The sequence below is a fragment of the Cariama cristata genome, unplaced genomic scaffold, assembly GCF_000690535.1.
Source record: "Cariama cristata isolate BGI_N322 unplaced genomic scaffold, ASM69053v1 scaffold44680, whole genome shotgun sequence".
In the NCBI taxonomy this organism is placed as follows: domain Eukaryota; kingdom Metazoa; phylum Chordata; class Aves; order Cariamiformes; family Cariamidae; genus Cariama; species Cariama cristata.
In genome coordinates, this window is record NW_009594974.1 from 1022 (window position 1) to 25593 (window position 24572).

Sequence of the window (24572 nt, forward strand, 5' to 3'; positions counted from 1 at the left end):
TTAGCGGGCCTGGCTGTGTGGAGGAATTGCTCAGGTGAAGGCTGTGGTTGAGGGAATCTGTCTTGGGGGGAGCATGTACCATGGGGAAGGGCCTGTTGCCATTGGGGATGCAGAAAACTTGGAGTGGTTGTAGGAATTTAGAAAGGGTCGGCAGGGAGCTGTTGTTTGGAGCTAGGGTGCAGATATTTGGATGGATTAGATTCGGGCTGGTTGTCAAGGAGAGGTTGTGGTGTAGGGGTTTGAGGAATGCCAGAGAACACTTGGTGTTTTGTTTACAAGTAGTGGAGATAGGTGAAGGAAACTACCAAAGAAAGTAAGCCTTTGGGTTACAACTGTATTCAGTTTATCTGTGTGACAGTTTCTCCCAAAGGTATTCTGAAAAAGTGTGTTGCTGTTTGTTCATTGTGCTGGCACTGGCTTCTGTGCAGCCTTGCGCTAAATGGGATCTGGGAGGTGATGTGGCTGAAAAGTCAGCTTTGTCTTTTTGTTCAGAGTAGTTTTCTTCTGGATTCATTCACTGCTGCAGCTCACCAAGCACCTGTATGACTATCAGTCTTGGAACGAACGAGGGAGGGAAGATAGCAGTTTCTGCAGCAGCATGCTTGTAGTTTATTGCGAAGGGATTGTGGAAACCACTGTGTAAACGTATATGAAAACATGATGTTTAAAACACAAATGAAAAAGTAACAAGAGTGGCTATCCAAAACAACATGTATCCAAAAGCATGCTAATTTCTTTTTGCGTGTTGACAAAATTCTTAGAAATAGTCACTTTGATGCCTGTGGTTTTGGTTAGAGGAGAAACATGCTTTTGTTTGCCAATAGTATTACATAAAAGAACAGCTACCAATCATATGATGGTTTTTGCGGAGCTGATTTTACTGTTACTAGGATGCTGGGTTTTGATTTAATTTGCAAATATTTTATATTGTTTTCTATAAATGAATGAATGGGGGGAGAAAAGACTTTTGTATGTTTTACTGTTCTGGTTTACTTTTCATGCTATAATTCTTACATGGGTCTGTTTTGTCTTTGTGTGGATATTATGAAGATGATATTATATAGCGAGAATATAAAATAGGAGGAAAATACACTTCCTAGCTCTTATTTGTACATTCCAAGGTAGTTGGGGTAAATTTACTATATGGCATTTTAGTATTTGTAGGATTCTAGTCACGGATGATCCGAGTAGTATGGGTTTACAGTCACCAATGAAATGCATTCTATTCCTATTTGTGATGTGCCGCTGTTATGTTTGTGAGCATTTAAAAAAGAAAAAAGGGGGAGGGGGAAGTAAAGAGTGAGTAAGAAAGCATGGCAGATGTACAAGTGCTGAATAGATGCCTTACAGTACTGTCTCAGTAAGACTGACTTTCTTTAAATCAGTATGTGTCTTATGAGGAAATATTACAAATTTTGTGGGATTTCTTGAAGACTGTTGTATCCCCTTTTGTTTTGTCCTGATTGCATAATCCACCTTTCTTTTGAAGCCTGAATCTCTGAATGAAAATGCATTTTGGCAACAGCTTGTGAATTACTGTAACAAGATTCTGACTTAAATCTTCCTGACAGCTTTCAAGTAATGCTTAAGCAAGAGAAATGTAGACAACTAAATAACTGTAACTGAAGGATAGCTAAAATAATGAAGCTAAGAGAAAGCACTGTTTTGCTAGTGTAAGTGGGTATAACTGTCCTAAAATGTCTTCAAAAACTTCCATGTGGTGTAGAACTTCTAAAATGGCTTAACAGATATGTTGCATCTGCAGTCTGTGTACTCCGAGAAAACTTTAACATCAGTGGTATAGTAAAGACTCTTAATGTTTAAAAGGGATTGGAAACAGTTTTTTGTCCTTCTTTGTTAACATTTGCTATGTTTAAAATAAAAGTGACATTTACTTCCTCGTTATTGCGCTGCTTGTGGTGGGATAAGCCTGATTCTGTTGTGTATCTTGTTTTTGCTTAATGGTCACACGTGCTGGCCGAGACTGATGTAAGACACCCAAAGATCCTGCTGTTATGTCGTTAAGAAACCTATTCTGACTCCCTTTCTGGTCATGAATGTGATTCAGCATCCAACAGGTAGTGGACTATCAATTTTTAAAAAACATTTAGGTTTCTCTGTTAAGGTTTGATTGTTTGGGGGTGGCGTTGTTTGTTTCTCTCTAATGCTGCTTGCAAGTACTGTTAGAAAGCTTGACTTCCAAGTTTGTTGCTGCTGCTGGTTTTGCCAAGCTAGTTTCAGGGAAGCTTTAAGGTTGCAGTGCTGCCACAAGAAGCAGTCCTGTCTGGCTGCTTCTTCAACTTCCCTGTGTTAGCCCAAATGTTTGTGGGGCTGTGTCATGAACCATATCGGAGAAATCATTTGTATAGAAACTAATCCAAGTGGTCCATACATTTTCTGGTCTAATTAACTATGTGGCTGCAGAAATACTTGCGCTGGCATAAGGGAGAAGATTGTCAGGAATGAATGTGAGGAAACAAAGGATAGGAGAGATGGGACCGTTTCTTTAAACTAGCAGTGCCAGCTTATTCTGGTTTAAAGTACTGTGGAGCTACAGCAGCTCCCTTTTGTAATACCCAGATTTTTCTAACATAGGAGTGAAATGGTTGAGAGTCAAGCATCTCCTTTCTAATATTTAGGGCAGAAAGCAAGGGAAAAAAGCTGGCGTTGCAAAATGCATGTGGATTACAGCCCTGGTGTTTCAAGGTCTCTTCTGAGACTAGTCCAGAGATAAGCTTCATGCTTCATGCTTTGAAGTGAGAGGGGCAGTTAGTCTCTTGATTTAGTGATTGGTGATGCTGTGTAGTAACATATGATGCTTAGCACCTCTTTTTCATTGCTCTTTATCACTGTGCCCTTATTGGTGAGGTGTAGCCACTACAGACTGACAATAAGCACAAGAGTCTACAGGAAGAGGCTGTCGGTGGTATTATTTGATACTGTGAAACAATATTTTGTGGTTGTGATGCTTTCAGAGGAATATGTGCTTTTTCTGTGGGAGTGTGAAGCATGTAGAAGTGTACTCCTGTTACAAAGGAGCTGTTTTCCTACATATTTCTATGTCTACTACTATTCTTTTCTAAATTGGCTTTAATAGAGGTTAATAAAACTTTAGATTCTTGCATATTCTGAGAATATTTACACACATAAACCTTTATTCAAAAAACAGCTATGTAGTCTTTTCACTTTTGTTCCTAAGTATGAGCGTTGTTTGGAAAAGGGGGATTTGTGTGTCAAACTTTTACCTGTTGCAGTTTTTTTGCCATTTAATTGTAAATAGTTGAGGTTTCTAATCAATATTTAAGATTTTCTATTGAAAACTCGTTTTCTTTTAAAATGTTACATCCATATGCTTCTTAAAAAAAATTAAAAAATTGGGAGAAGATTAGCAAATATATTTTAACTGCCAGGGTTGGATGTGGTATATCCAGTGGCTACTTCTCACATTTGCCAGTTGCTAGAAAGGATTCTTAAAACTGTGTGGAACTGAGTGGCAGAGTTTGAGCTATAGTAATTTAGGATCCTGTCTTCTGCCTAGAGGTTTTAAAGGTGAAGTAACTATCTTGTTCTGTCTCCCCAGGATCTAAAGACTTGTTAAATTAGGGTCTTAGATTTCAGCTGACACCAACAGATTGTTTTTAAAAGTCAGAATTAGAGATGATTTACATATTGATATAAAATCTCGGACTGGACTTCAACCATTTAGCTGAAGTTTGTATTACTTTTTCTGTACTAGACTTCTGAATGCCTTAATTAACCTTTGCTAGCTAATACCATCTCACCTTTTGTCTAGACAAGATCTGAAATGGTCCGATACACTACTGTGCTCCTTCAGAGACTCATGCTTGCTGCTGATGAGAAGTAAAAACTTAATCTTATTAAAGCATATATTTTGTAGAAATTGGAAATATCTTGGTCACTACTAGTGAATGGTAAGTGGACTTTTGAAAGCAGTGTTTATGAACACAAGTGCTACATTTCTTTTAGAGGAAGAAAACATTGAAAACGTCTGTGAACAAGTGTGAAAGTGTCATTTAGGAGCAGTGAATGTCTTCTGGCTTTGGCTTTAATGAATAAATTGTTGAGGTGCAGAATTTCTGGGAGATTCATCCCGTCTGTATTGAATTGGGACAAAATTCTGAGTTGCTTGAGTGGAATTGGGAAATTTGCTTAATGTTGAGTGAGACTACAAGTGTATACGTAGTCTTAAGGCTTTGAGGTAATTAAAAGCTGAGGCCAGTGAAAAGTTCGTACATTTGAGACTGATTTCATTGTTACAATTATACTTTGTTTCTGTATACCTGTAAAAGAGCTTATTTTTGACGGAGATACTGTTTTTTAGGTAAACGCATGTATGTATGCATTTTAAACGAGAAGGTATAAGAGAGTAATGCTTGTATAAATGTTGCAAAAGAAACCTAAAGATAACGCTTCCGTTGTTGTCCTAAGTCCTCATCCCAATTTTTTTCCCTCCCCAGAAAACTATAGCTCCAGTTAAGTGCAAAGCTGAATGTTAGAGTTCAGACTGGTCTAACAATTTGCCACTGTCCTTTTTGCCCCCTCCTCCTGGCTGCATGCTGTTCTTTTCCCCCATAATCCAGCTCTGGCACTTGTCTGGCCTTTCATTAAGCCAGTTCAATAAGTTAGCTGTATGAAAGTGATTTCTGGCTACCAAGAGCACGCTCCCTGAAGGACCCAAAGGGTGTCAGGGCTGTTGTGAAGGTGAGGGTAATGTGTTATACAGCCCTGTAAGTGAGGCTGAAGGAGGAGTGATCATGTATGGAAGGGGTGTAGGGTTTGACCCTTGGCAGTGGCTAGCCTTTGAGCTGCTCCAGTCTTAATGTGCAGCTTCACTGAGTCCAAGAGTAAATGTGCCATTTCTTACGTGTTGTCTCTTCGTGACAAACAGATTAATGTTTGAACCCATCTAAGCAAAAGGTATTACTTGCCCTTTAGTAAAAGTTCATGTCTTTGACAGTCTGTTTTTCTGTTCAATAGGGATCAGTATTGCTGAAAGCACAAATAGAGAGTTTTGAAATAATTGCTTCATTGGCACCAACTAACAATTTGAGGTAAGATTAACTTAATTCTATTTTTAAATGTTCTGATTGAACCCAACCATTTAAAATGAGAATTGATTTTGTTTTCCTAAAATTTATGCTTGCAATAAGAAGCTACAATATGTAAAACTTTCTGAAATTAGTGTATCTCTTGTAAAGGTCAAGGAGCGTATGGTATAGATGTACTTGTACATAGAATGCAAATGTATAAATGTTATTGTTGAATACAGGGAAAATCAAACTAACTTCCTTTAAAGCTAAGATTAGGTTGCATTATGAACTCACTGTGCATCTGCAGTTTGGTCTGAGAATTGCTTGTAATAGCAAAAAAAACCAGGATTTTTTTTCTATCACTCTTGGAAAATTAGTATGCATCATGTCTTACAACAGTTTAAAAACTCTAAATTTATGTTGCCTGTGAGTAGGTGAGCATAAAGAGATGATAAGCCATTTTCTGTGAGTTTAATTGAACATAATGAATTAGAAACCATCTTCTGAGTATAGGTTAAGCAGATTTGCTTTTTAATGGAAGGAGCCAACAGCATACTCTTCTTCTCCAAGGTAAATAATTTTTTCTTAGATAAATGCAAAGCTCGTTTAGGTGAAAATTAATTTTTTGCTGGGTTAGTTTCAGATGAGGTTACATCTCTTTGGGGCCACGCAAACTCTTACGCGGCTGTGATGGGGAAAGTCATATGGGGCAGGAGGGACCAGCTGGTAGGGGAAAGTTTGGTCTGCGTTTTTCTTTTGGGTTCTCTTATATGTGTCTAAAATATCTGAAATTTTGTTAACTTTCAATTAAGCTCTAATGCTGTTTATTTGTCTTTATATAATTGAAATATCACCCAGGTAACAAGAAAGATTATATAAAATACCCTGTGACAGAAAGTGTTGCTTGTGTTGAGCTTGTATTTTCAATACGGTAATTTTAGGCTTTTGTGCTTGTTTGCAATACAAAAGCTAAATGTTTGTTTTCCATTTTTTCTTTTAATTATTAATAAACAATGATGATTATAGGTATTGAGCATACAAAGACTTGAAAATGAGTACTTAACTTGTTCACAGGTTATATTCATGTTGTCTAATGTGACCCGTCCTTTTTTTTTTTAAAGCTGGGCGATTTGAAAAGAAAATGGTAATGGGTCAAAGTTTTTTATTAATTAAATTGGGGATTTTTAGCCACTGATCTGAAAAGAAAAGGAAAAGGTGTGTATTTTTTTAATGGTTAGCACTACTAATTCTGAATATTTATTATGACTGTACATAAGAAGAAATGATAGTTTATTATGAGTTTATTTTCTTTTAGGACTCATTGCTTTATCATCACTTGTAGTTTTCACAGCTTAATTTGAGCTGAAAAATGCTGAATTCTGTTGCAAGCCATATTATTTAACTAGTTAAAATCTTTAAGTTGGCCATGCATTTTACATGTAGTTTAAAAAGCAAAGTTAACTTAAAAATATATGCAGGGTGGGCATATTGACCAGTAGAAAATCGGATTAGAGTGATTAGCTTTAGTACATGTGGTTAAGGGAAATAATACCCCTGGCTCAAACCAGCAACTGCTGGAGAGAATACTTCAGGGCTTTTTCTTTGCTTATGTAAAAGGTACATTGCAGGGGACTTTAGAGTCCTTCCAGAGAAGGATTGGTGCATTGGAAATTCAGGGAAACCATAAATCACACAAATAACAAGAATTTTGTTTGTAATATATTAAAATGTGTGATTGTCCAGACTTATGTTATTGCTTGCCTTAATTTGCAGAAATGTTTTTTTCTGTTGCTTCCTCTCTCCTTCTACAGGATCAGTTCACAATTAAGTCTGGAAAACCTTTTACAGTTAGGTTTTATCTTTTCAGACAAACTGTGCACTGTAGCTACGTTAAATTCTTTAAAATGTGGTTGAGCTTTTAATTTACTAATAAACATATCGTCTTCAGAGTTCTTTGGTTTAGGAAATGCTGTACCTCTTTCTAAGCTCATTTTAACGTATAAAAATTTTATTCATTTATATGATTTACGTGGACTCTAAATAGTTGCTTCCTTTTTTCCCCCCCCTCCCCTCACTGCTTTTCCTTTTGGGAAGGAGTATATCTACTGGGAAAAATGGGTCGATCTAACTCTAGATCACACTCTTCAAGATCAAAGTCGAGATCTCAGTCCAGCTCTAGGTCAAGATCCAGATCACATTCTAGAAAAAAGAGATACAGGTAAATTGATGTCTTGCTGCATGAAAAGTTGGTTCAGTGTATTAAGTTTTTGTCTAGAAATTATTTTTCACTTGCATGATGCTGTGGCAAAAGTGAGCCTGGGATCTTATTTCATCTTAGGAAGCAGGTAAATTCTGCTTTGAATGCGATTTCTGTTAGTTTGATTGTTTAATACTTGGCTGTTTTTTTTCTCTTTTCGTGTATCTCAAGATAATTTCAGAATGCTAATGGTTCTTCACGATTTGTGGCTTTTTTTATTTTCCCCCCCCCCATCCCATCAAGCCCCAAAAATCTTTCCCTGTGATTTGTCCTGTATTTCTCATGCAGCTTTTCAGATCTGGAGTAACTTAAGGCTTCAGCAAATAAGTTTTGCTGTATCTTGTCTTCTCAGTTGTCTCCAGCCTTTTCCTCATCTTTTCTACTAGTGGACATTACCAGCTCCCATAAAAGAAGTGGCTGAATTGAATGTTTACTGCCTCATCAGCTGCTGTCCATAGGCTGGCATATTAAGCTGGGGGTCATGTAACTTCGTGTTCCAGGCTGTGAACCGTGGTGGCTGACGAGCTGAATCCTATGCTCCAGAGTGGTGATAATCTCTAATAAAATGGCAGGGCAGGCCACTGAGGCTGGTAATGTCTTGATCATGTGATGCTGAAGTCGTGAGTTTCACAGTCCTTAGGAGTATAGACATGTTTATTACAATCCTTTGAGACAGAAATAATAAATAAAGATAGATTGTAGAAGTTACTTCAAGACTGTTAGTGTGGTTCCTTTACCATTCTGACTGCATTTGAGAAATCTAGCATTTATTGTGAAGGCGCTTTGTTTTTCTAATTCTCTAATAGTCAAATGTTAATGTTTGCTTTTTAATTTTAGTTCTAGGTCTCGGTCAAGGACATATTCACGATCTCGCAGCAGGGATCGTGTTTATTCTAGAGATTATCGCAGAGATTACAGAAATAATAGAGGAATGAGACGTCCCTATGGTTACAGAGGAAGAGGTAGAGGGTATTATCAAGGAGGAGGTGGTAGATACCATCGTGGAGGTTATAGGCCTGTCTGGAACCGAAGACACTCCCGAAGCCCTAGGCGTGGCCGTTCACGTTCCAGAAGTCCAAAACGAAGGTCTGTGTCTTCCCAGAGGTCCCGGAGCAGATCTCGTCGATCTTACAGATCTTCCAGGTCCCCGAGGTCCTCTTCATCTCGTTCTTCATCCCCATACAGCAAATCACCTGTCTCTTCCAAAAGACGTGCGTCTCTGGAAAAGCAGGCAAAGAAAACTGAAGGGGCTCCTTTGCAAGATAGCCCCTTGAAAAATAAATCACAAGATGAACAGAAAGATACATTTGAACATGACCCATCAGAGTCTCTTGACGATTTTAACAAATCATCAGCAGCTTCTGGCGACATTTGGCCTGGCCTTTCAGCGTATGATAACAGTCCAAGGTCACCCCATAGTCCTTCTATTGCCACCCCACCTAGTCAGAGTTCATCTTGCTCTGATGCCCCTTTGCTTAGCACAGCCCACTCAGCAAAGGACACACCTCAACATTCCCATTCCATTCAGCATAGTCCCGAAAGGTCTGGCTCTGGTTCTCTTGGAAATGGTTCTAGCCGTTATAGTCCGTCTCAGAATAGCCCATTGCATCATATCCCTTCAAGGAGAAGTCCTGCAAAGACAATCCCATCACAGAGTGCTCCCCGTGAGGAGGCTCGAGTGCGGTCATTTTATCCTGAGGGTGGCGAACAGGAAACTGCAAAAGGTGGAAAGTTTATGAAAAGGTAAGAATTAAGTTATAAGCCTAATATTGCTTCTTAAAATGCTGTCTGTTATAGAGTTCTGACAAGATAATCACTGTGCCTTGGAAAACGCAATGTGGAATACTATGGAATAAATATTACTAATTTTAGTCTGGTTGTAATTGAGCTTGAGACATATGCTTTTTCCTCCTAAGATGCTTCAGGTTCTTGGCTGTTGGCTAGTGGGGATAGGGACATGTATCCTTGAGGAAAAATTGGTTAGTGCTTTTCCTTTATGGTGTATTTTCTTATACTCCATTTGCTGTTAAGAAAAACCTTAATTGGAACAGTGCGTCAGGCTTGCTTGTTTGATAGTGAATTCTGTTCAAGTATTTTAAAACTTTAATGCTTCATGTAGTTTGAAATGCAAAACTTCTGGAAGTCTAAAAATGCAGATGTACAATGATTTCTTTGGTAACATAAACAGCATTGATTGCTAATTGTGTGGTGCAATATGACAACTTTGACTTGTATTACTTATGAAAGAGGGTAGGTCTTGGTATTCTTGGAACATAATTGTATTGACATGAAGGACGACATTTAAAGTTCAATGTATGTTTTCCAATTAACATAAAATTCTTCAATTTGCTCTTAAAATGTTTCATACAGTAGTAACTTTTAAAAGTTGTAAAAATCTTACTGATGTTAGACTGTTCCTTTCTAATGTGACTTGTACTTCAGTGGATTTCTTATAAAATGAATTATAGAGCAAAGCTCTGACTGTGCTTTGTAGGCTTGATTGTAGGCTTCTAAATGAATTTGTCCAGTCAGTGATTTATTATGTAAAAATATACTGTTTAGAAGATAAAAAATATTACTTCCCTGGCTTAGATGTATTGGAGTTGGTGAACATAGTAGGACCAATGGGAAAATATTGTGTAGATAAGGCAGTGGCTGCAATAATTGGTAAGTGTGTTGCTGTGTTTAGGAGAGCTGCCTTCTAAAGGTTCCCTGCTTGTACACAATACAGTGAATGCATTAAGCCTGAGTCAGATTTTGGAATTCTCTTAAAAATGTGCAGAATCTTGAAAATCATTCATATTTTTTTATGATACTCCTTTAACTTTTTCACTAAAAGAAGTACAAAGATGAATTTGTCTGAATTATCAAACTTCGTGTGAATTTGATGGAAACAATGACTGGTGTAAGAGAGTGTGACAGGGGGTACTGATTAAGAAAGGACAAACCAACCACTGGCTTTTTTATAAACTCAAGCAGAGAATTTCTAGGTGCCCTACAGAAAGGCATTATATTCTTCAGGTGCCTCCAGTAGTACTTAAATGCCAGTGCATGAAGTGTTAATGGTGTGCGAAGTGTTGCATGCTAAAGTTGAATTGCTCAGAGGAATGTATTTTCTTCTTCTTGGTGTGGGATTGACACAAAAGAGGAATGCAAGTGAACTGGAGTGAATGCAATCCAGTTACCAGTCTCTTCTTTGCTATCCACAGGTACACAGATGAAGAGTCTAGAGTATACCTGCTTGATAGGGGTAATACCAGGGAGAAGGAGGCCCAGAAGGAGAGAGGATCAGAAAAAGGGAGGACAGAGGGAGAAAGGGAATGGGAGGAACAGGAAACTTTAGATTTTTTCGTTGATAAAGAGACTGGGAAAGAAAAGTTTAATGACTCTGAAGGGGAGGACACAGAGGAGACAGAGGATTACAGACAGTTCAGAAAGTCTGTCCTGGCAGATCAGGGTAAAAATTTTCCTACTACATCTCACCGGAATGCTGAGGAGGAAGGAACCAAATACAAATCTAAAATACCAATCAAGGGCAATAGAGAGAGCGATGGATTTAGAGATGAGAAAAGTTATAAGCTTAAAGAGACTGGCTATGTAGTGGAAAGGCCTAGTGCAACAAAAGATAAGCACAAGGAAGAAGACAAGAGTTCTGAGAGACTAATGATGAAGAAAGAAACTCAGTCACCTGAGCAGGTAAAGTCTGAAAAGCTCAAAGAACTCTTTGATTACAGTCCCCCTCTACACAAGAATCTGGATGCGAGAGAAAAATCCACCTTCAGAGAGGAGAGCCCACTTAGGATCAAAATGATAGCCAGTGACTCCCATCGTCCTGAAGTTAAACTCAAAATGGCACCGGTACCTCTTGATGATTCCAATAGGTAAATTATTCCACTTTACAGTGTGGTTCTCCACCTGCCTGCGATGTCATTCACCTTTATTTAAACTAGTGGTTTCTTTTTGTGTGTCTCTTTTGTTGTTGATGCATTTTAGACCTGCTTCCTTGACTAAAGACAGGCTGCTTGCTAGCACACTTGTCCATTCCGTCAAGAAGGAGCAAGAGTTCCGATCCATCTTTGACCACATTAAGCTGCCACAGGCCAGCAAAAGCACGTCAGAGTCATTTATTCAGCACATTGTGTCGTTGGTTCACCATGTCAAAGGTATGTATTCAGTTTATTGTACCAAATACACATCTGACAACTTCATTTAAGCCTATTTGCTATCTCTAGTTCAGGAAGATTTCAGCCCTTCAGCCCTCTTTTAATGTTGATTTAGTCAGACTAAATCTATCAGTACCTTTTGAGGTACCCATAAAAATAGTTATAAAAATAATAGCAATAGAAGCTAGTATAAAAAGAAAACCGCAAGCAGTGGAGAGCATAATAGCAGTTATGCTATGTTTCTGGATAAATTTTTGAGCCTAAGTAGCATATAAAGTTTGAATTTTTGTAGTGTAGTTTAAACATACTACATTGGTAAATCTTTTCTTACTTAGTTTTATTTTTAATGGCTTCAACATACAATTTTATATTAAGTGGTGCAATGTGGGTTGACAGGTGTCTTTTGCACTGTAAATACAATTGTGTTCCTTTTGGAGCACCCTAGAACTCATTGCCAGGTTCTTATTAGAAGGGGTTTTTTGTCTCAAAATAGTAAGATTTAAGAAAAATTGTGCTCTAAATGATACTAAAATACACTGTGATATTTAATTTTATTCCTGTTTGGCAGCATTGTAGTGCTGGAGCCAGGAATTTCACTTACAGGAACTTGGCAGTGGCTAGATAAACCTTAATTAAATGAATTATACACTAATTGTTTTCTGGTTTAACAGTAGTGGCTGTTGCTTACTGTAAACACACAAAAACCCCCAACCAACAATGAAACCAAAAGAAGCCCACCAAAACCCAAACCCAGACCATCAAAGTAGATGTATTTCATTTAGGTCACACATCCTGTCAAAGTTTTCTGATGGAAAAATGGGTAATTCCTTAAAATCCAGTTAGGGTATCTGGAAGGTTCTTTAAATGCTTTTTTTTCTGTAGCATTTACTTTATTTCACTGGGCTGTTGTCTCGTTCTTGTGTTTAATGTACTGAGATAATATGGAAGAATTTGCTGGTGCAAATAATTTTGCTGTATTGTCATACAAAGTGGGAATGTGGAAGTGCTTAATTAGGTGACTAGTTTGTGTCATCTATCTGTACGTTTCTAAAATTGCAGAGATTTGCGTGCTACAAATATGTGCTAAGGTTCCATTAAAAGTCTCATTTTGCTGGCAAAATTCAGGTTATTAAGGCCAAATTATTTCCTGGATTTTGAATTACTTCTAAAGAAGAAAGTAACAGTCAACAATAACAGATTATGATAATGTATTACATTAAAAAAAAAGTTGAGACACCTGTTTATAGAGTATAATGATTTGTTGTGAAAGCATCTATTTTATTGATGTGTAAAGAGATTTAAGGCTCAATCCAATGAGAGCTTCTGTAAGTTTTTGCTTATATGGTACATATGTAGGCTGTAGGTGGAATAATATTCCTGAAACTCTCACATGTTGATCACAGAATAGACTTTTTCTGTACGCTTTTGTATGTTAAATACCTGGTAAATGTAACAGCTTAGTAGCCTATGTGGTCAAGTTATGAGAATATGTACAGTTACGGTTATTTTTGAAAGCAGAACTTCTCTTTAAGTTTCAAATTTACTGTGATCAGATTTTAGTAACTCTTTTTGACACATTGAAGTTATGTTCATTATTGGTGTGATGCGACCAGTCTGAACAGCTCTTTATTAATGTAGAGCTGAAAATGCCCAGTGATGTTTTCTTTTTCATTGTAACTAGGTCCTGGAATGTGTTTTGAAATGGCAAAATCCATGTTACAAAAGTAAAATAGCTGTTGAAAGATACAGATGCCAAACAGGCAAAGTTGAACCTTCTGTCTTCCTGGCAAAAATGGCATAAAAACAGAGTTGCTAGCTCAAATTCCTGTGTTTGATGGAATTATGATTGAGGCACTACCCTTGTAGTGGCCGTTTCAAGTTTTAATGGTTGGTTATGAGACAAATACTGGATGCCGGGCGGTAAGTTGATACAGATGTATGTTGACCTGTTAAGCAGATAGCTTGCTTCATATGTAACATTTCATAGCTCATGACTTTTATGTATTTCTATATTACATTTAAACACATTTGTTGAGCTGGTTTAAAAACTTGAGTTTTGCTGTTGATAATTTAACTGTCTCTGAAGGAAAGAGAAAAGTTGTCAAGTTTGCCAAGATGCCAGATGCTTAAATGAATCTATTTACATGTAGGTGTGTTAATTGTCTTGGATCGTTTATCATCACAACTTCAAACCAAGAAATTGTATTCCTTTAAGAGATGACTTATTAGATCATTCATGTAGTTATTGAAGCATATATTACTTAAAGTGTTTTCACTGAATTAACTCTTATTCTAAGTTAAAGATGAGCTGAATAGTAAAATGTACTTATTGCAAGCATTCATGACTCAAAGTAACTTCACTTCCTCTTATGGGCAAAGTATAAAATAACTGTTAAGAAGTTGCTCCTTTCTCTTTCATTAGAGGAAAATGTCATTGAAAATGAGCAAGTCCAATCAGTAAATGATGCTTGAAGTAGATGTAATACAGTCATGGCATGGTTATAAGTAGCCTTGCAGTGATGCTGTGCACTGTTAACTTTGTTTGGGTTGCAGAATGTATAAAAATAGGGAAAACACCACATTTGCTTGTCCTGATAGATTTATTGAAAATACTGTGTTTTTTGCCTGCTACTTGCCTTTCTGTCAGGAGTAAAATACCTGTCAGTTGAATTAAGCTAATGAAACAGTGTTTTTCTATTGTAACCAACAGAGCAATACTTCAAGTCAGCTGGAATGACCCTAAATGAGAGGTTCACTGCGTATCAAAAAGCTACCGAGGAACACTGCACCCGGCAAAAGAGTCCAGAAATACATAGGTATATGTTAACTGCATACGTAGATGTTTTGTGTTTCAAATAATGTCTGGTAATATTTCTTTTGAGAACCCAAAATATTTTTCCTAATCTGTATGGATTGTCAATTTCTGTGTAAATACCAAAAAACCCCACCAAAACCCCTTTCTGTAAAAGAGAACTCATCTGAGCCAAGTCTGGCGTCATCTGTGGTTTTATAGCAGATGTCTTCTCTACCTCTGTATCTCTTTTGGGATATATTTACTTCTCTCACATGCAGTGCTCAAATATTGAGGGGCATATGTCTTGAAGATGAAAAGAAGCCCTGTACATGCATCTTTATTCTTCAGTGTGAAATGTTCCATCTCATACTACTTTAGTTTTTGTGTGTGTTAATTTACAGCAGTTTTTTTGAAAAATCTTAGAGCCCGAAAGGTAAGAAGGTAGGCATGAAGATTTAGTTTCTGTTCATGTGCTATAGTTTTATGATGCAGTGTACTATATTTGTGTTGCATGTGAGGATATATTATCTCCGTATTCAGTATCTAACTTTACAAGTTTTCTTAACTGTTAAGTATTTTTGATTTTACAGCAGACTGTCATAGTGTTGATGATTTCGGCAGGGGGTTGTGGGCTTTCAACTGGCTTACATATACTGATGTTTTGAAATAATTCATTTGAAAAACTCACATTTGAAATAACTCAGTATCTTTAAAGCTGTATTGAAAATAGGCAATTTGATTTTTCACATTTTATGTATTTTTGTTTTTAGCATACTTCACACAACAGAACCAAGGTTTTTAATTTTTAGTCTTCTGTATTCTAATGGTGGGGCTTTATATGCAAAAAGTTTGTTCTGCTGCAAAAACGCCTTGTTTCTCGGTTTTCTGTTGAAAAGAAATGTCTGAGTCCATTTACAGTCGCATATACGTATGGCAAGACACTGCTTTTATTTCACGTTTAGGAGGATTGACATCTCTCCAAGTACACTGAGGAAGCATACCCGTTTAGCAGGTGAAGAGAGAGTCTTTAAAGAAGAAGGTCAAAAAGTAGGTTATAAGTAAATGTCATATCTGTATTTCTAAACTTAATTTATTGTGTTTCCCTTTAAATCTGAACTTCAGCTTTGTGTATAAAAATACAAAAATAATTTGTATGTATTGCATCCAGAGTACTTGCCTTTAGAACAATATTTTTTTCTTTTGAGTAAAACCTGTTACCAAGAAGCCAGTTTATGTAGCATGATTTTGCTATATTGATAATGTGGCATATAAGGTCAAGTCCTCTCCCACCCTTCCTTTCTTTGTGGGCATTTCTTGACCAGTTTTGTGGCACTAAGCTGCCCAAGGACAAAGGCTAGAAGTGGGGAGAATAAAAAAAAGTACTGAGGTGACCAGTGAGTAGTATGGTTGGATTGCAGAGGTGCTTGTGCTCTATTAAGAACAATTAACCAGAAGAAATGAATACTTAAATATCCGCCCAAACTATGTATTGTGGTCTGTTTGCATCAAAAAAATAGATATCCCATTGGCTTGATAGGAATTCTTGTTTGAAACTGAAATTCTTAGCTGTTCTTGTTTTAGATCTAGCCATTGCCTGTAACAGGTGTTCACTTAAAGTCAATTTGTGTGCTGATGAGCTTGTTGAAGAATAGGTAAATTTTATCTCACTTTTTTGAAAATTGATGTACAACTTACCTTTTCATTCAGATTCCCTTCTGGATGTTTTCTTTCAAAATTTTGTTCCAAAATATATATTTGTTTACAGGGAGATAAAAAATTAAGGTGTGATTCTGCTGATCTTCGGCATGACATTGACCGACGTAGAAAAGAGCGAAGTAAAGAGCGAGGAGACTCAAAGGGTTCCAGGGAATCCAGTGGGTCAAGAAAGCAGGAGAAAACTCCAAAAGATTACAAGGATTACAAATCTTACAAAGATGACAGGTAAATATTTGAAGTCCCTATATAGGTTTCTAGCTTCTAATTAGCCTTTTGTAATTGTAAGCTTAATTGCTTTCAATTTTCAATGTATAATGGAACATTTAAATTTAAACAATTAAAATTATTTGTTTTACAGCAAATATGTATTATCTGTCTTTTACACGGCTTATGGTGGATGAGGACAAAAACTTTGGAATAGCAAGCTAACACTGAAAAAAAAAATGACAAATTAATCTGTCCTATTATCCAGGCTACATCAGGAGGTTGGACTTCAATGCAGTACATTTCTATAAACAGTTTGTGTAAGAACTTTGGTTCGTTATGCTTGATTCCGCACTTTTTCAACTCATAACACCCAGAGTATGAGAATCTTACTGATACTTAGGTTTTAACATGGGTGAGAAGGGGAATTTTTATTTTTGTCTAAAGCCAGTGGGCTGTTTTTAAGAAAAAAAAAAGTTAACCTATCTCAGTGGATACTGTGTAGCAGTGGTAAGAGTTACTTCAGGTATGGCCTGCCTTTGAATAGAATATTAAAACCTTGTAAATCGGGTCAAATTAGTACCACTATGGGGTTACTAAAAGTCTTGCTGTAGGAATTTTTCCCTGCTTTGTACTGGATATACAATGAATTTTTACTTATGCTTCCTGTTTCTGATTTACTTTCTGACTTTGGTATCCACATTATCTTCCACTGGCTAATTCCATACAGCCATCTACGTAGGGAAGCCCACACCGTATCTTCTCAACAGTGTGCAAACTGAACTGTGTAAAGTTACTCTAAAACTTTTTGCCTTGAGGGTTTTCTTCCCTTCAACTTCTGTTTTTCTGCCTCAGAAGAAAGGCAGATCTTAAAAGTATCAATCTCTCCATGGCATCAAAACCTAGAAAAACTGTATTTGCAGTTTGCAGACTGCTGCTTTCCAACTCACTAGCAGTAATATACATTTAGTGCATTTAAATGTGTAAGAGGAGGCTGGAAAGTGGAACTATACTTCACCTTAACATCTGAAATATATGACATATATGTGACTTTATAAGCAGAAGGGGGATAGTTTCTCATAAAATATAAAGAGACCCCTGTTAGTATAGCATGTTACAGACTATCTAGTACTTTTAAAATAGCACACAGTGTATCTTTTTATTTTTCAGCAAACAAAAAAGAGATCAAGACCGTGCTCGGTCCTCCCCATCTTCCTCCCCATCTTCTTCCTCATCCAGTTCTCGAGAAGAAAAGGATTGCAAGAAAGAAAGAGATGAAGAGTTCAAAACCCACCATGAACAGAAAGAATACTCTGGTTTTGCAGGAGTCAGCAGGCCAAGAGGCACCTTTGTAAGTTGCCCTTTTATTATTCCCCCAAATTGTGAACACTTCACCAATAGTAATAGTGTAACAAATAAAATGAGGAAGTGTTGCAGTGATTGATGTTAGGCTAGACTTCTTTCATAGCAGTGATTCTTGAATTCTTTTGTGATGTACCAAACCTGAAAAATCGTTGGTTTTTTTTTCCCAGCACTGCCCAGTAGCAGTTAATTGCTGTGTAAATATGCGTTAGCATGCTATTAGACACCCTAGTTTAAGGGTGGGAAAAATAGTTTCTTGCTTATTCCTTGCTCTTTTGTAATTATGCTGCTTCCTAACAGGATCTGAAAATTTGCCTTTCTGTAAAGATTAAGTCTTGTGATCCACTGCCTTTTAACTCCCTGCAGCTTCTGTTTTTCTGTGTCACTTTCAGTTTGGTTTTACCCTCCTTTGTGTGCGATGCCTGCAACTTGTTAAATAGAGAATGGCACTTAATTAAAAATACACATAACTTTGAAACAGCTGTATTGAGGAGAGGAGATGGTATACTTGTTGTTTTTGAGTGTTTCTTTGGCCTGGACTAGCCACAGTGAGCATGAAAGCTCATTAATTTAGCTCTCGAATGTGTTTGAGCATTGTGATTTGGAAAGTGACATATTGACCACTATAGCCTTCAGAAAAATCTTAAGAGTTAAAAATTCCATGTTAATGTAATTACTGATACTTAATTGGGAAATGTAGAAGCATTAAGAAAGCTAGGAATCAATAAAAGGGGCCTTGAAAAGATAAGGAACACTTTAAAAAAAAAAAAAAACACCCAAAAAAAGAAACACAACAAAAAAACCAAACACCCAAAACTAAACCAAAACACACACACAAAAAAAATGCAAGTTCCGTGTTTGGGTGAAGAAAAACTGCCAAATAGACTTACGTAATGGGTAGGAGTAATTTCATACTTTCACAATAATTCCTTCAGCTAGCTTGTAGACTAAATAATGCTAAAAGACATTGTTTAATATAAATGTACATTGAATTGCTTGTAGTAGTGCAAAAGAGGTTTTGAACTATACATGAGGGTGTCTGAAATGCTTGTGGGGTGTGCAGCACTTGAGTTAAGGTTTGAATCTTCCATCCAAAAAAACTATAGCTACTTAGAAAATTCAAAGCTCAAAATGTCTAACACTAAAAATGCCTTATTTTCTCCTTTTTTGTTATTTTTATGTATACTTATACTAAGGAACATGTATGTGGTATAAATGTATAAATCCTTCGATGGTGTAGGCATCAAATATGACAGTATCAGCACGATTTCTAGCTGTATAAACTAGTGGCACTGAGTTAAACAAAAGTAGAGCTTAATACCCCCTCTCTCAAGAGAATCAGCTGAAGAAAAATCATAATTGATGGAAACCTTACTGCTTTGTAAAACCAGATTGTACATACTGTGAAAGAGATGCTACTTTACATGAAATGTAAGTAGATGTGAATTGGAAAGTTAAAACTAATACTAATTTAACTAATTTAACTACCGGTGACTGCCAGTTCTGGCTATGCAATAATGACTCTTCCCTGAGGACATACCTGGACACACACAGGCGTATTGAAAAAACTGTGTGTGAACAGGAGAATCTAAATAGGCCAACCTGTTGACTCAAATCTTTTCTTTAGGGTTACAGCTTGGATAGTATTGACACATACAGACTGGCTAGTGTAGGGATTTGTAATTCTGGTTGCATTCCAGTAAATACTGCTTTGCTTTTGGAGTAAATAAAATGTTTTGGTTGTGAATCCTGCCCAAAGCAGGAAGCTGTGATACATTGGGAGAGCATAGCTTGCTGGATAGGGAAGACTTTAATGTAAGCTAAACTGTCAATTCCGTATTAAATCAGCAATGATTTTTCACTAACACTTGCTGATGGATCATAGTTTTTAATTCTAGGCTGCTTGTACATAAACATCATGAATAGTTTTGAAGTAGGAACATAGAAATAAGGATAAGTAGAATCTTTTAATGATACTGTCATTAGTGTCCAGTTCCTAAAGAATTCTGTGTGTAACGGTTCAGTTTAAAAGGAGTTTTCTCTTTCTATAGAAAGTGTACTCTGTCCTTTTTGTGACCGTCTTTGCAGTAAGTAAGCCCATAAAGATAACACCATAGTAAATTTCACCTCCTGTATTTCTTTGCCTGAAAGATGACCTGGTGGATGGGGGAGTGTTAATGCAGTGTTGAGAAAAGCTCTAGATATTTTTCTTAAAGGGAATCTGACCATAGAACCTAATACCAGGAAATGCTGATCTCTCTCTCTTTTTTTTTTGAAATCTTGTCATAATTTTGTCTATATCTTTTTTCCCCTCACTATGATACTGCTTATTGTGCCCTAATTTTGTAAAGGTTTCAAAGCTATCGGAAATCAGGCATGTAGTATTTCCTCTCTTGTACAGTTTTTTTCAGGTGATAGTCTGTCACTTTCCAAGTGATTCTCCAAGCAATATTTTCCCCCTTCACTTGCCTACAGTGTATTGGATAGGTTTTATTGACCCTTTCATGGACTATTTTTCTGTCTGTTTGGTATCAGAGCAGTTTTAAAACTGTCCAGCATAAACTTTGCATTAGAAGTGTTGGAGCTTTTTGGAACTACATGTGCATAACACTCCTCTCGAGTTAGTTGTGTCTTTTTTTTTGGTCTATGTTTATGGAACACACGTATTTTTAACAAATGAGATTAATTGCTAGTCACATTTTTGTACAGTTACTCTGAAGACTCAGTTCTGTGGTTTTAACTAGGCTGTTTATGGAAATGATGTTCTGTAGTAACTCAGGTTTTAGCAGTCTATCTTCCCAACCTAACCTTTCTTCTCCCCTTGAATGGAAGATACAAACTTTTGTTTAATGCTTTCTACAAGCTAAAAATTTACATGCTGAGGCAACTGTATGTGTTACTACTTAGTGTATTCTGAGTTAAGTATTTTCTTTATTGTTGTGAGACTTTTTAGCCTAACATTTTAAAGTCCTGTTTATTCATTATAAAGAATATTTAAGACGCTGTTTTTCATTTCAAGTATTGCTACTCTGTACAGTACATATTGTTGATTTTTCTGAGTAAAGAATTTACTCATTTGAAATTTAATTTGGCCTAAAGTACATTTCTGAATCTCCGTTGAAAATATTTGAGTAACTCAAAGTTGATATACTTATTTGAAAACTGCATTATTTGTATGTATTCTAGAATCACTTTCTCATGACCGATATGACTGACTCCATAAGTGACCTTTCTTTCCCCCCTGACATTTTTCTCCCTCTTTCAGTCTAGTTTTCCTGTTTGTTTTTGTCTGTGAACAGCTTCAGAAGCTTCTTCTGACCTTTCGTTGCAACACACTGGTTTACCAGCAGTCAAAGGAAATTTCTTTTTGGTGGCTGTGGGTGAATTTATGCCAAGAACTCCAATGTGTTTCAATTAAATTCAATAGAATCGTTATTTCAAAGTGAATGATTGAATATATTACTTAAGGTAATATGTGAATTTGGAAATGGTTTTGTGTTTGCAGATACTGTAACTAAGCACAGAAAGAGCATTTTCAGTAATAGAGAACTTGAACTCTTTCTTCTTTGTGGTTTTATGTAAATGGATTAAATGATATCTTGGTTAATCAGTTTCGAATTAGGGGCAGAGGAAGAGCCAGAGGAGTCTTTGCTGGAACAAATACTGGTCCCAGCAACTCAAATACTACTTTTCAGAAGAGACCGAAGGAAGAGGAATGGGATCCTGAATATACCCCAAAAAGCAAGAAATACTTCTTGGTGGGTGTGGAGAACTCGATATCTTACGCATGCTTTTGTTTTCTCAAACTTTCTACAAGCGTAGAAGTAGCATGCATGTATGGACAGGGACTTTAGTTACATTACCATGAGACCATCAGGGTTGTTGTAGTGCCTGGTTCCGCTTCTCTTGCGTCTTTCCGCAGCAGGCTGGCAATAACCGAGGCCTGACACAGGATTTGTCTCCAAAACTTTAATCAGTGAGTGGGGAAGGCAGCAGACTTAGACTAAAATTATTAAAAACAAATTTTAAACCGAAAACACTTGTGCTGTGTTAATTTGAGCTTTGTCAGATTTGTCTGGAAGTCTGCAAAAGTGGAAGATCAGGAAAAGCTGACAGTATTTGTGGATGTATGTAGGCTGATTCTGTTATTAGCAGTCCTTCTGTTCTTAGTTGTGTAGTGTGATAGTCATAGGAAGATCATCTTAGTTTTGATGCCTGTTTTCCTATCTGGATTATGGAAGGAGGACTGTTGGTGTAACCACGCAGTAAGTAATACACTGATTACATAGCCTCTGTTCCAGTTGATTTCCTTACAATGCGAAGTTCTAAGGATATTGTTTCACCATTGAAAAATGTTAAGTAGTGAAGATGAGACCTTCTCCTGTAGCATTATAGCTTGTCACAAATATGTTAACAGGTAATCCAAGAAATAATGCAATTACAATTTGGACGTTTGTACAAGGAGTTCTCGTCTGTCTCCCCCACACATATATAAACTTTTCTGCTGTATAAACATAGAAAGAGATGTGATAATCTATTCATTAAGAAATTCTGTGATAGCTAAAACAAATAATTGTAGCTATTAAAATTTTTTCTAATCTCTATAAATGTTTTTTAATTAAGGAAAAAAGCCACCCTTTATTGATAATTACATATTATAAGAACAGTTAAACTGCTTTATATAGGTGTGGTATGTGTTTAATAGTTCAGATTTCTTTCCAAATCACAAGTAAAAAAAGCAGATGTTCAAGCAAGTGTACCTCACTCTTCTAAATATAAATGTTTTTTATGTTAAATAATTATCTGTAATGTTCATGCAGTGCACACAATGTCAGAAGACTTGCTAAACTATGCAAGGCTATATTTGGTAGCAAGATAGCAAACTTTAAGCTTATTGACCAGAGAAACTCAGCTGTTGTTTGTTAATGTCAGATTTAAGCAGTTTAGATTTCATTTGCCCTATGTTGTGCAGGTGAAGCAGGGTTTCTGAAAACTGCCTTCAATTACCTTTCCTCCATAAATACAAAGAACTCTTATTGCTACATTAAAGTAAATATAAAAAAAAAAAATCCTAGCACATTCCTAGAGCTTCTTCCTTTAAAAATTGCAGATTTTTTTTTCCTCAAAACTAGTGAGTAATTCTTTCTTCTAAGTAAATTTAAGTGACAGATAACTGATCTGTTACTCATAAACTTTTGAGTAGACCCATGGCTAATAAAACAATTTTATTGTTGTGGTTTTAGTTACAGCATCATGAATTGTAATGATATACTTCATAGTGTATTCTGTAAATTATGATCTGAACTGTTAAAAAGTTCTCTGAATTTTCTCTATATATAATATAAATTAATGTAGAGTACTAACATTTAAGGGGTACATTTAAGAGGTGTTCTAACCTTATTCTTTGTCTGGTATTATTGTAGCACGATGACAGAGATGATGGTGTGGATTACTGGGCCAAAAGAGGAAGAGGCCGTGGTACTTTCCAGCGTGGCAGAGGACGTTTTAACTTCAAAAAGTCAGGTAGCAGTCCGAAGTGGACACATGACAAATATCAAGGGGATGGGATTGTGGAAGATGAAGAAGAAACAATTGAGAATAATGAAGAAAAGGACAGACGCAAAGAGGAAAAGGTAAACAGTTTAGTGAATTGCAGATTAGATAGTTTATCTTGCAGTATCTGAAGTAATTGTGTGGGTGTGCGGGAGAATCACTTTAAAAGGCTTTGGAGTTTGGTTATTAACAGTTTACAAGAAGAATGTTTTCTTTCTTTCCGCAGGAATAACCCTGGAAGAAAGTTGTAGCTGAAAGAGCAGCTCTTGCACCACCCACACAACATTTTTAATATGTTTTTTTGTTGTCAAATGAATGTAAGCATTTTACTTAAATTTTACTGTTGGAAAGTAGTTTAGAGGGATTGTTTTTGTTTTAAGCCTTTAGAAAAAAATCTTGATATAGTAAACTATGTTAATGATCGTACAGGTAGAAAGTAAAATATTTGTAACAACTTTTAAGAAATTTTACTGTTTGTTATATGCAGTGTAATTCTGCTTTGTCCAAATATATGGTCAAGTACAACTCTAAAAGTTTTGATTCTCCCCTATGTCTGTGTTTTATTCTGAAGTAAACTTACAGCTCTGCACACCTGAAATCTTGGAGCAGCATTTTTTATAAACTGATTACTAATTCTGTGTTGCCTTTTTATAAGAAGTGTATTTAGGGATAGTTATCCAGTCACAGTGTAAGTACAGACAGTTGTGCAAAATGCTGATTGTGTGTTAGTTCACTTGAATCACATTTACATAATGTGCCAGTGAAAACCTGGATTCACCCTGCTAGAGAGTACAGCGAGAATTAAATCTTTGAGAGTGAAATTGTCACTCTTCTTTAGCAGCCTAAGAAATACATATATATAAAAACACTAAAGTGAGTTTCAAGTGTATTATTTCCCTTCTGGAATGTGAGTTTTGGAAACCTGTTTCCAAGTCACTACTGCTAGAAACTTAAACAGATCTGAAAAACTAGAGTTCCCTCCCCTATCTCTGTAGTTAGTGCAGAACTACCTACAACTAGCTTAATTCCTATAGCTTGTGTCTAGAACAGATCAGCCAAGTATTATGGATACCTAGTGATTTGCTTTGTCATTAGAAGATGCTTCTCTTGTCAAGGGTAATTTAATACAATTTTTAAGGTTTTGTAAACCTTAAAAACTCACTGCAAGAAAAGTGTGCTGTCCATAAAGTATGAAGTACAAGTGGCATTTTCAGGGCTGCTAGCAGTTGTAGTTTCAGCTTTCTGTTGATAGTTAATTATCAACAGAATGTTTTAGTTGAGAAACACCTTTAGTGGCAGTGTCAATCTAGCTGCTTTTTTAGCAATTTTTGTTCCACTTTGTTAAAACTGCCTCTTCAGTTTCTTTGTGTGGACTTGCCTCTCCAGGTATGCAATCTGACAAGAGTAAGTCTTTAAATCTTCTGTCACATTTATAGCCTTAAGTGAAATCGGGGGGGGGGGGGGGGGGGGGG

At 36.5% G+C, this 24572-nt stretch overlaps 1 protein-coding gene across 5 annotated transcripts; it reads left to right on the forward strand.

Annotated features, from left to right (window-relative positions):
• Window positions 1-3789: 3789 nt before the first annotated feature.
• On the forward strand, window positions 3790-23779 carry BCLAF1 (BCL2-associated transcription factor 1). Of its 5 annotated transcripts, none has more exons than XM_009699900.1 (13): window positions 3790-3932; window positions 4999-5072; window positions 7146-7269; window positions 8146-9051; window positions 10518-11189; window positions 11302-11471; window positions 14182-14287; window positions 15228-15312; window positions 16031-16206; window positions 17356-17536; window positions 21159-21305; window positions 22971-23180; window positions 23327-23633. In XM_009699900.1, exons 3-13 carry the CDS (start codon window positions 7166-7168, stop codon window positions 23330-23332), a joined length of 2763 nt encoding a protein of 920 aa, XP_009698202.1. In that variant the 5' UTR covers window positions 3790-3932; window positions 4999-5072; window positions 7146-7165; the 3' UTR covers window positions 23333-23633. The 5 variants fall into 5 exon arrangements, with proteins under 5 accessions (XP_009698202.1, XP_009698225.1, XP_009698209.1 ...); XM_009699923.1 differs by having other exon boundaries at window positions 11043-11189; XM_009699907.1 differs by lacking the exon at window positions 21159-21305 and having other exon boundaries at window positions 23327-23779.
• The last annotated feature ends 793 nt before the right edge of the window (window positions 23780-24572 follow it).